The 12,709-nt window shown below is 23.5% G+C and overlaps 1 protein-coding gene across 1 annotated transcript; it reads left to right on the top strand.

The window, feature by feature from the left end:
* Positions 1-2,506: 2,506 nt before the first annotated feature.
* On the top strand, positions 2,507-12,139 carry LOC113561067 (kinesin-like protein KIF20A). The gene is made up of 25 exons (XM_026967271.1): positions 2,507-2,731; positions 4,552-4,781; positions 4,855-4,928; positions 4,990-5,144; positions 5,218-5,414; positions 5,474-5,750; positions 6,835-7,018; positions 7,092-7,220; positions 7,282-7,571; positions 7,640-7,698; positions 7,760-7,869; positions 7,937-8,048; positions 8,108-8,233; positions 8,297-8,359; positions 8,430-8,540; positions 8,737-8,832; positions 9,136-9,297; positions 9,355-9,415; positions 9,485-9,545; positions 9,614-9,731; positions 9,798-9,839; positions 9,916-9,977; positions 11,158-11,180; positions 11,764-11,888; positions 11,951-12,139. The coding sequence occupies exons 2-25, from the start codon at positions 4,575-4,577 to the stop codon at positions 12,023-12,025; spliced, it is 2,919 nt and encodes a 972-aa protein (XP_026823072.1). The 5' UTR covers positions 2,507-2,731; positions 4,552-4,574; the 3' UTR covers positions 12,026-12,139.
* The last annotated feature ends 570 nt before the right edge of the window (positions 12,140-12,709 follow it).

Below are 12,709 nucleotides of genomic sequence, written 5' to 3'. Positions count from 1 at the left end.
TGTTTAAAAGTTAAATGTATATTATAATTTATTTAAGCAATTTATGAATACATTTCAGGGAGTGTGAAATCCCACAATTTATTAATTTAATCACAAGTTACATTTTATTACAAACCCCCCTCCTTCCTGAAAGAAATCCTGGCTGCGCCACTGATTGAGAAAAATGCAAACAATTGTTGGAAAATTACAATGTAACAGTAAGTACCTATATGTATAGTATTTTGGATGAATTGTAATGCGATCCGCCGCCATCACGCCGCTTAGACTGCTTAGGGGCTCAATCGGTAATTCTAAAAAAAAAACCGAAAATTTTAGAAGATGCGTACATAAATATTGCCGTTAATATAAAATACTGGAGTCATTATGGACGAAATACAATATTATCATTTATTTGATTAATGATTATAATAAGTTATAATAGGTATATAGTCAATAATATATGTATTGATTTTACATGATGTGTATTTTTTCTTCTGTTTTTATTAGTTCCTCACCTTTTAGGAAAGTTAATATTCTACCTATAATACGCTATGAAATTTTTTATTTATTTTAAGATATTTATATATATAATATTATTATATTGTATAGATCCTATAATATGATTAATATGAATCTATTTTAACTGTTTACACTATACACGTTTATGTACAGTATTTATAAAAATAAATTTTATGTAATATAAATTATTGATATAATATTGTACCATAAATTTATTAATTAGTATATAATACATAATTAATTAAAGTAAATTTTAATACCTTACTATTCATTGGAAAAAATAAATAAAATTATTTTTTAACATTCAGATGCTTCTATAGGCTATATCTAAGGGTAAAAAATATAAAATAAGAAAAAAACACAATCAAATATATTATTCGGTATTGGTAAATAAGAACTACATATATTTTCATCATTATAATATTTATTAAATTATAAGTTCATATTATTTTTCCAAGAGGTGGGAGGAAGTGAACCAATAGACAAATTGACATCTCACCAATAGACAAGATAGTTTATACATTAGTAACAGATCGGTTAGGCTAAGTAATATTCTATAGAAAATCAATGAAACTACCTACGATTTGTCATAGTCAATATTGAAAAGGAAATGACAAAACAAGATTCAGATAGTTTTTAATTTTTCATTGAAAAAATGTTCATTTATTAGATTTATAATATTGATTAAAACAAAGTTTTCTGAAATAGTTGAAATTTCGAACTAAGAGTATACGCATGAATGAAAAATAGGTTTTTAACATAAAACCTGTATTTAATTATCTGCAAATAAAATTTTGAAAATTGCCAATTTTATTAACTAAAACCTCAAAAAGGTCAAGAAATTTTTAAAAAACCATTAAATATTCGAAAATGTATACAACCCTAATATTTATATAAACGCTTTTGTATAAGAAATTATTTATTTTATAAGTACCTAACTTAAGAAAAAGAAGAATCGCAGAATGATGAATCTTACATAAAACACTATTGTTGAACTTCAATAACCATAGTAGCTAGTAGCTACAGATTGCATTGTTAATTTTAGTGATTTTATCGAAATATAAGTTTATAAGTTCAGATTTAAAATTGTTTATTCAATGAAGATTTTTTTTTTTTTTTGTAATTCTAAAATATTTTTTGTCGATACTTTAAAACTTTTAACGTAGGTACATATTGTGAAGTGTGATGTGTCTTGAACGTTCAATAGTCAATAATTTAAAATTCAAATATTCCATATTGTACCGATACGTATTGATCATAGGTATAAAATTAACTAGATTGCTAATTATGATACGGCGCCTGTGTAATTGATTGAAGTCATCGGCAGCCATTTTAATCGAGGACTATGTTCTTTAACACTCATGTTTATAAGTTAACATTAAATTATTATTTTTCTTAAGTTAAAATAAATCATAATTCATAATTTAATGTTTGTCATTTAACATGTTATTAATTGAATCCAATATTGAAATATATTAATAATAATTGTTATTAATTTAACAATTAAAACAATTAAACATAGTTAATTACAAGAATTGTATAATATATTATTTTAATAGAAATAATAACATAATGATAATGGAAATATAATTTAATTATCATAGACCTTAGTTATTTTGTTCTTTATTTGTATTTTATATACTTTATATTATTATATTATTATTACACTGAAATGTTAATAAAACAGTCTTTGTCAGCTTCTGTCTTTTACTAATTGTTTTTACTATCGAAGACGTCATTATTTTTCTGTAAGCATGTTATTTTATATTACATATCTGTGGTATTGATACACTCCAATTTCTACCTCGAAAATCGTGGTTCTGTAGGAACGGTATTACTGATAATACAATTGTTACAACTTGCCATATGTTTTACACACTGTGATTTTACATTATCGTGAGTTTGGCAACACTTTATCAGTTTGGTAAATCTCATTGGCTATCTGCCGTCTGCTATAACGTCACAAGCAACCGTTTTCTGCAATCCGGGAGTTGGGATAATAGTTTTTTGAATTTCCGTTTTTGTGTCCCGTACCCACTGTTCTACTTAAAATTTCCGTTAAATTTTTGATGCCTAAGCCAGCGATTGAGTTAAATAAAATTAATTCTCTTATGTGTTTTTGTGTTATGTATATCGTATTGAGTATTAAAGTGTTTATTGAATAAAGTTGTTCGGTGTTTTCTGTGTAGTACTTACCTCTAATAATACTGCATTAACTATAAATTATTTTTCTGTAAGTATCTGGTAAATTGTAAATAGTAATAATATGTCTATTGTAACATAGTATCCATTTTAAACTACCTATTGCAAATATTTCTTAGAAACTAAATACAAACCTATTAATTTTAATTTAATACAAATAATATAATGAACAAATTATATTTCGTTATAAAAACTATCAGATTTAATACTTTAACTAAAAACAGGTAGTTTAATATTAGGGAAAAGGAAATTGAATTATTTTTAAGTCTGATTCCATAATAGTGTAATGAAATGTAAATGATTTGATAAAACCTTAAATTATGGAGTATATTATGTGAAACTAAATATTTGTATGATTGTATAGCTTGTGAAGATTTTAAGATTTTGAGTATGAATTATTACATCATATCCTTTGTCAGTACAGTATTGTAGTGGTTAACTAAAAAACTATCGGTGTTAAGTTACCAATATGTATATAATATTATTCTTTAGTACAAATTGTGTGTATATTTTATCAAACCTACCTATCAATAAAATTAGATGTAGTATATTTAACTACTTACTATAGAGTATTAATAATTGAAAAAGATAAACTAAGTCTGTAATTAAAGCAATGATATTACAGTAACATTTTATGCGTCTAAAGTTAATTTTTATATTTTAATGTAAGCAATAGTGTTATATTTATTTTTAATTAGAAGGAAATACCATTGCCTGATATGAATTAGCAATAATATACTTAATATAATATTTTTATTGCAAGAAAGATATTTTTAAAAACACTACTATGTCATCAATAGGAAGTCTATGACATATAATCAAGATTTTATAGACCTAAATGTGAAAATATAAATTGATGTTCAATCTGTATACATATAAATCATTGATGTACATATGATAAACGTAACCAAACATTATTATCTAAAACAAGAAATAATATCAATATTATTTTATTCAATTTGAATTGTTATAAATAATGTTTTAATTATGGCAATATGTATCTGGTTAATAATTTGGTATGTTAAAAGTAAAAATGTCCATTATTTTTCTGAATACTTGGGGAAATAAACTAGGAAACCAGAAACTGTATTATTATTAAATTTTATTAATTTTTTGTCAGGTACCTAATTATTAAACAAAATTATTATTGTATACAGTGATTCTTTTATCATTATACACTCATTATTTTGTCAAGCATTGACTTTGTTTCCTTTTTTTTTTTCAGTTTTATTTAATAACGAAACCACTATCAACTTTTGGTTTTCAAATGGCAAAAAAAATTTAAAATGTGTTAAATTAATAGTACAATTTTTTTTTATGAATTTTAAATGTCCAAAGTTATTATTTTTTGTTAATTGTTTAGCGAGGTATAGCTTTTTAATGTTAGGCGGTTTTGGTTTTTATAATACTTCTTGTTTCTGAAGACCAGTAGTCACATGGGTAATAGATAATAAGAGGTTCATATTTTCATATGTAATAAACTCACCTATCGACACAATAATAAACTTTAAACCTGTAATTATACCAACATCTCACAACTGTTATAACCTGTACGATGAACACCTAAAGACCTCAGACCACCCAACTTCAAGCAAATATAACTCATTAACGATAAAATGAAAAATAATGATTTTAACGTTAAAATTTATAAAAAAAAATAATAGCCCTACTATTTTATAACATTTTAAATGTAGGTTACAATTTAAATATCAAAAATTGATAGTGGCTTCTCTAATGAAAGAGTGTATAACTATAAAAGAATCACTCTATGTAATATAAATGATTTAACCTACTTGATTATATTTTAGTAAGTTATTATTAATAAAAACAATTTAATTATCATGTTAATAGGTTGTAGTATCTAGAGAGAAATAATGAATGATTCAAAAGATCATCATTCTACTGGTTCTTATGTTGAACCAAGAGTTCCGAGTATAACTGGTTTTGGACAGAGGAAAATTAATGGAAAACCTAAGAAAGTACTGGATTATTCTTTGGAAAAATGTAATGACCATTCTGGAGTTCCAAAAATTGATGTTTGCTTACGTTTAAAACCACGAATAAATAGTGTTCCTACTGGGGTAAGCAAATGAAAATATTGATAATTTATAGTACTAATTAATTTCAAAATTAAATAAATTATTTTTATTGTAGCTTGATACATTGACAATATTGAGTGATAATATTGTTGCTTGCAACAATGGAAATGCAAGAGATGATGTTACAGAGTAAGATATTTTTCTTACTTAATATTCAATTTTTTTCTAATATTTTCTTTTTTCTCTTTAGGTATACATTTTCTAGTGTATTTGGTCCAAATGTTGATCAAAAAAAATTTTTTGATACCTGGGTGTATGATAAAGTGTTAAGATTTTTAAATGGAAACAATGAATTATTATTTGCATATGGCACAACAAATGCAGGAAAAACATTTACAATTCATGGTAGTTAAATAACTCCAATTAGTATATTATATTTTTTTAAACAATATTTTTAATTATCTTATAATATTATTAGGAAATATAAATGATCCTGGTATGATACCTAGAACTTTATTACTTGTCTTCAATTCATTAAATAAAAAATTAATGTCACAATGTAAATACAAACCCGATAAAGTTATTGCAGCCCATATTTTAGATGAAAAGTTAATAGAATATGAAGAGGATATTAGAAATAATATTTTAAACAATTGGTGTAATGAAAAAACCCAAGTAATTATAAAATCAATTTATGTATTATTTTAATTCTTACTAATTTCTTATTATTTTAGGATGATTTAAAGTCGTGTATGTCTCATTTGGATGAAGGCCAAACAATACATAGCATTGATCAACTTAATAATCAAAGCATTATAAAAATGTTTGATTATTTGAAAAATGATGGAATTGCATCTTTGGATCATGGCAATGTCTCCTACACAGTTTGGGTTTCATATTCTGAAATTTACAATGAATCCATCTATGATTTGTTGATAACTTATTCAGCTAATCAAAAACGAGCTCCTCTAAAGTTATCACTCGATCAAAACAAGAATGTATATGTGAAAAGTAAGACAGTTATTTAATGCATTTACATAGTAATAATATGTATATTATTATAAGTATGATGTATAAAAACTAAATATATATTAATATTAGAAATTTACGGCTAATAATAGAGTGAATTGTTCCATATTTCCCATTACTATGTTTTTCATTTTTGCTAGTTCTATCTTGTAAATTATTATAAAACAGTGTTATTTAATCTGCATTAATTGCATCACAGGGTTCATATCTTTCCAGTAACAGTCTAATTAATTTATCATTTATTTATTAGTGTTATTACATGCTGCTACTTTTTTAAAATAAATATTTTGTCGTTTTCTTAAATTCTAAAGCCACCAATTACTGATATTGCATTAATATTGTTTTAATTATTTGGCAAAATGTTATACATTCTGTGTCTGAAAATTTAAGACTTATCTTCTTATAATCACTTGAAAAGTTTAGATCAATTCTCTTACTATTTTTTATTATGTTAAGAGGACGTAGTATCCGCATGTTATGTCTCTGTCTTTCACACGTGCGACAGCAAATATTCATTCATAAGTTTCAATATTGTGCTGTTAGTTTTGATATTAGAGTGAACTGACCTATTATATAATTTAAAAGTATGATTAATATCCAGGGCCCCACGTAGCCTTTTATTGATATTATTTTTAAGTAAGTAAGAAACTGTACCTTTAAAACGATCATAACTTGAAAATAACAATATCAATAAAAGGCTATGTGGGGCCCTGGATAATAATCTTACCTTTAAATTTTATAATAAATCAGTTCACTCTAATATCAAAACTAACAGCACAATTTTGTAACTTGTGAACAAAAATTTGCTATGTTGTCGCACGTTTGTAAGACGGAGACAACATGTGCGGGTTGTATGTCCTCCTAATGTACTTGTTGTAATTCCAGATTCTTCAATCATATCCGTTTAATCTCTCAGCACCCTTTGTTAAGTAATAATTTTTGAATTTACTACAGGTAACAGACGACCAATTGATCATTATGTTTTTAAAAATGTTTAAAATAAAATATTCTTGAATTCATAATTATTATTTGAAAAATATATCTATTAATTTATACATTTTTTTAGATCTTACTCATGTGTTTGTTCAGTCTGCTGAAGAAGCATATAAAGTAATGTCTTTTGGAAGAAATAATCTAAGGATTGCAAGTAACAATTTAAATAAATCTTCAAGCCGTTCACATTGTATTTTCACATTGAAACTAATGAGAGTAGAAAATATTGAAAATCCTAAAACAGCTGTTATAAGCAGGTTAAATTTTATTTAAAATATATACAATACTATATTATATACATTCTAATTTTTTTTAATTTTTTGTTTTTAGCATATCATTTTGTGATTTGGCAGGATCTGAACGCCTTAAAAAAACTATGAATATTGGTGATCGCCTTACAGAATCTAAAAATATTAATACATCACTATTAGTTTTGAACAAATGCTTCTCTGTTCTACGGTATATAGATATCAATATAAATAAATATTTATAACTTACTAAATATGATATATATTTTTAGTGAAAATCAAAAACGGGGAGAAAATCATTTGGTCCCTTACAGAGAATCAAAATTAACCCAGATGTTTCAAACCGCTTTAACCGGTAACACTAGAACCGGTATTTCAATGGCAGTTAATGTGGATATGTCTCCAAGTCTATTAGAAGAAACCAAACAAGTATTATTCATGTCTGCTATTGTACGTGCTATTAATAAAACAAAATCAAAACCCATTTCAAAGCCAAGACCAAGTTTTGCTATATGGGCTGCAAATAACAGAAAAAGCTTAAAACAAGCAACCTCCAAACAAAGTATTTATATATTTTTATTATAAAATATTTTTTTATATCAATATTAATAGACGTTTATTTACATAAAGGTCCAATAATTGAAGATGAGAACAGCATAAGTGAATCAAAATATGAACATAAATCAGTGGTATATACAATTATGAATAACATTTATTATAATTGTTTAATAATAATAACTTTTTTTTTAGATGTCTAATGAAGATTTTGAAGCAAAATTCAAAGAAAGAGAATCAATACTTCGAAAAGAATTACTCCAACAATTTCATTCAATTTTAAATAACAATAATGCATTCCATAAGTAAAACATAATTTATTTTTAAATATACTTATAGATATTTTTTATTTAATATTCATTTGTTTTTTAGTAAACAAAAAGAAACTATGATCAAAAATAAAACAGAAATGTATGAAAACAAAATAAAACGATTAAAAGCATATTATATTGAAGAAATTCGAGAGAGGGACGAGAAATTAGCAGTAAGTTATTTTGGTTCTTATTTAATTCATCCATATAATACTTATATTGTTAATTTCAGCTTCATTCAAATCCTAACCTTACAAATAATTATGAAAACAATAAAAATAAGAGTGAAATGGAAAATTATGAATTTAGAATTGGAGAACTTGAAATTCAAAAAGAAGAATTACTTGCTGAAATTAATGTAAGACATATAAACTTAAATTAAAGTAATCATTATTTTAATCAATGGTCTTAACTTAAATAGGAATTAAAAAATATTCATGATTTGCGGAAAGAAGATATTGATGCTAAAAATCGTGAAATTGAAGTAATCATTTTGTAATAAAACTGTAATTAGTATATTTATTAGTTATTTAAATATTTTATATTTAATTTAGAACTATAAAGCCATGTTAGATGAGGCAAATACTGAATATGAACAAATGGAAAATGTTATAGATGAAATGAATAACAAATTTGATATGTTGTATCAAGAACTAGAAGAAAAGGTAAGTTAATGTCTTCTTTATTATTTGTTATAATTTCAATTTATCGAGTTTACATCTTTCAATAAAACCATGTGCGTAGAATCTCGTGAATATTATTAATGAGTTAAATGTATCCAACTTAGTATAAACATAATTTATAGCTATTTTGAATTAATTTTAATAAAAAATTACATTTTTACAAATTGTTGTTTAATAGAATTTAGAAATTGAACGACTTAGTGGATCATTAGAAGCCAAAGACAATTGTATTACAGAAATGGAACTACTTCAAGAAGAACGTATAACTGAAGTGGTAAGATATGTTATTTTTTATATAATTGTCTAAATAGTAAATACTAAATATTAGAATATATAAAATCATAAGCTAGTTTTTAAATTACAAAAGTAGAAAATATTAATTATTAATACAACTATATAAGGAATCAGTGGCTTAGCCACGTGAGGGCTGGAACAAGACCCCCCTACCCACCCACCAAAAAAAAAATTTAATGGTTACAAAAATCTTAAAATGTACTTTACAAAAATTGATCAGCTCTCCCCGAAAAAAATCCTAACTACGCCACAGTAAGAAATATAACCTTTTAAATGTTTTTAGGCAGAACAAAAAATTTTAAAATACATGGATGAAAAAATTGAAACAATTGTTGGCTTGGAAAATACTATAATGAAACTGAAAACAAAGAATAAAAAATATAACGAAGAAAAGTCTAATATGGCGAAGCAATATCAAGCATTAAAACAACAATATTTACAAATGGTAATTTACTGCTTAATGTACTTGTATAAGTAATTACTCTATAATCTTAAATTTTAGTCAAAAGCCACAGAAGAATCTAGTAATACAAATCAGTCTGTACTGCTTTCAAAGATAACAGGTTAATATAATATAATATATTATTTATATACAACTTTTAATTTAATTTTAATTATTATTTTTTGTACAGATAAAGATTCAAAGATTGCAAAGCTCCAAGATCATGTGCAAAAATTAGAATATGAACTCAAGTAATAAAAAAGTTCATTAAAGAAATACTGATTTGTTTTTGTTCTAATAACATTTACTTTAATTATAGGGATAATGAAAATAAAGTTAATGAACTACAGACTACAATTGATAATTTAAAAACAGCAAGTGTGAGACCATCAACTAAAAGTATAGGTGTCGTAACAACTTTAAGCAACATCCAAATAGTAAGTCAATATTGTAATCTAATGTCAGCTTGTATTAATTACTTTTTATTTGTATATTTATAATAGCCTTTAAAAACCAATGATTTATTGGAAGACAAAGAAAATATGGTAAGAACATTAATAATTATATTAGTTATAAAAATAAATATATATTATTATTATTATTATTATTTTTTCTGTTTAGCTTTCAAAATCAGAAAATAGGCCTCAAAGAAGATGTAAAAATACAACATTATCAACTATCAAGTAAATTTACAATAATAATAATTTAAAATAAATATTATTAAGTAATAAATTTGATAAAAACAGGTTCATCATTTGGCTCACACATATATTTGAATTTTCAAATCTTATATTATTTGAAAACCCTAAATTTATAGGACTAAATAAATAATAAGAAAATTAAATAAGTAAAGATGTTATTTTATAGTAATTATAAAATTGTTATAAATAGATATTTGGATAACTAAATATTTCGAAATATACTAGGTGATTCTTTTATCATTGAACATTCATTTTTTCAGTATAAATTAATGTTTTAATAAGTATTTTTAATTTAAATAAAATATAATTTTCTTTAAAAATATAAAAATATTATTATTATTATATTATAAGTGTATTACTTTTTTTTTTTTAATAATAACGTGGATTTTTAATTTCAGATTCTAAAGCAGAATATTTTTCTGAGTATTTCAATGCATAATAATTGGAATTCAGATAAATAGTTAGAAGTATTTAAAGTTTAGATGAGAAAAATGAGTATGCCATTCCTCTCATAGACAATTTGTCCTAATTTCAATTTTTATGTATCGATATAATCCAAAAAATTTTTTCAGAATACGAAATTAAAAATATCTTATTATTTATCAGTCTAAAAATAAAACATTTTAAAATTTAATAAACCTAATACCTAATTATTATATTTAATTGCACATAATATTAATAACTTATATTTATTGATTATACTGATAATTTTATCAATTAATATTAAAATGGCCATGTATAAAAGATGTATGTATAACATATGTATCAAACCAAATTTAGCCCCCTATATTTAATCATGTCACTTGTGTTAAACTGACCTAATGACCAAAAAAAAAAGAGCTATATTTCATCTAAATAGATATTCTCATTTATTATCTGTAATATATATTTTAAACTTATAATGTGTTATTGATTATTAAGAATAAAAGTATAAAAACCTCTATTTGGAGGGGTTAAAATAATTATACAACTACATTTCTTAACAATGTTGTAATCTATGCTTTTATTGAATTATATTCTTCAATAGTTTTAAAAAATATATGCTCTGATTTAATCTTTTAATTGTCTGTTAGTAATAGGCTCTTAACTTTTATGGCCACAAATTGTATTTATTTATTTGTTTTTAATTATAAAAATAAAATTACTTTATTGTTTGTTCCAGGAAAACAAAAAAATTGAAAATAGGTAAATATTGATAATTAAAAATAATGTTATGTGAGATAGACCATCCATATGTTCATAAATATAGGAAATATTATACATGTAATAATACTAATTTAAACTATACTTAGAGTACCCTACTACTATGTCTTAATATGTTTTTTTCCATGCTACAAATGCACTTTATATATAAAAGAATTGATCTATCGTCAAAATCAAATATAAAAATATATGTGCTAATATGTTGGTTTTTATGATAAAAACATTGAATTTTGAGTATGTAAATATAGTTTACTTTACAATATAACGTGCTTTAAAATCAAAGTACTAAAAAAAATCAACATACAAATACCAATAATGTCATAATTTATTGTTTGATTGTATTATAAGGGTTAATTGATCAATTCAATCTTACATTAAACCTAACATAATAATATAGCATTCTATAAACTTCATACATTATGTAAAAAAAAAAAAATTAAAATATGCATTTTTTAAATCTGCAAAAAAATTCCTATTTTTGTGAACATTTCTTTTTTACCTAAAGCATTATGTTTGCATCTTTTCTATTTTTAATATTTACTAACCTTTTTTATTTTAAATATAGAAGGAACTCCCGATAGTAGTGACAAAAAATTGGATGAAGCTATAGCTAACATTCCAATTAGTACACGCAAACGCAAGTTGTTTGACAATAAACCTCCATTAATTGACAGTAGTAATATACCATCTGTAAGATCAAGATATTTTTTATGATATTATAAATGTTTAAATGATTTGTTATTTGTAAACAGGATAATTCCATGAATTCAGTACTTTCTCCTGCTCGGGCATTACATCAAGTCTCTAAATTGCGTGTTAAACAATAATTTTTTTTGTTTTTGATTTATAAATGTATATAGTTTCAACTGATTTCATATTTTTAATTGTACAATAAAAGAACTTTTTTTATTAATTTATTTGTGTAATAATTTAAATCATAACTATGCAAATAATAGAAATGGTTTTTTTTGTTTTTTGACATTTTGGCATTTAATATTTTTAATAAAACAACATATATTAATTTTAACTAATTTATGTTTCTGTATTTATATATTACTAGTGTCATTGATTATATTTACTGTACTACTATAATATTAGTATTATAATCAATGATAGTATGCAAATGTTTTTTACTTGCATATCATTATATCAATATAAATGTATATAATTTATTTATTGTAGACTAAATTATAAAATTAAATATAATTAATTGTATTTTATACACTATACTTATTTTTCTTAAAATATATTAAAAGTTAAACATTTTTCAAAATATGAGATTTGATGAAGTATCAGTTATAATATTTGTTATCATTTTACCATTAAAATTTTTTAATCAATGTATTGTCATTATAAAATAAAAAGTCAATTCAATATGGATTCATTTAAATATTCTTCAATATACATAAAATCTTGATAAGCTATGTAAACATCTAAATCACAGACTATAGTCTGTGTCTAAATTGAATTAGAACATATCTCCATAGGTGCTATTTAAATGCAAGATAACA

Source organism: Rhopalosiphum maidis, chromosome 1 (assembly GCF_003676215.2).
Source record: "Rhopalosiphum maidis isolate BTI-1 chromosome 1, ASM367621v3, whole genome shotgun sequence".
In the NCBI taxonomy this organism is placed as follows: Eukaryota; Metazoa; Arthropoda; class Insecta; order Hemiptera; family Aphididae; genus Rhopalosiphum; species Rhopalosiphum maidis.
This window is presented reverse-complemented; position numbering and strand designations above follow the sequence as displayed.

What these genes read in the sequence shown, in the direction of transcription:
- LOC113561067 (XM_026967271.1), top strand. Translation starts at nt 4,575, where the DNA reads ATGAATGATTCAAAAGATCATCATTCTACTGGTTCTTATGTTGAACCA. An exon ending in ATCAAGAACTAGAAGAAAAG is followed by an intron (nt 8,541 to 8,736) that starts GTAAGTTAATGT and finishes GTTGTTTAATAG; the next exon opens with AATTTAGAAATTGAACGACT. An exon ending in TGGAAGACAAAGAAAATATG is followed by an intron (nt 9,840 to 9,915) that starts GTAAGAACATTA and finishes TTTTCTGTTTAG; the next exon opens with CTTTCAAAATCAGAAAATAG.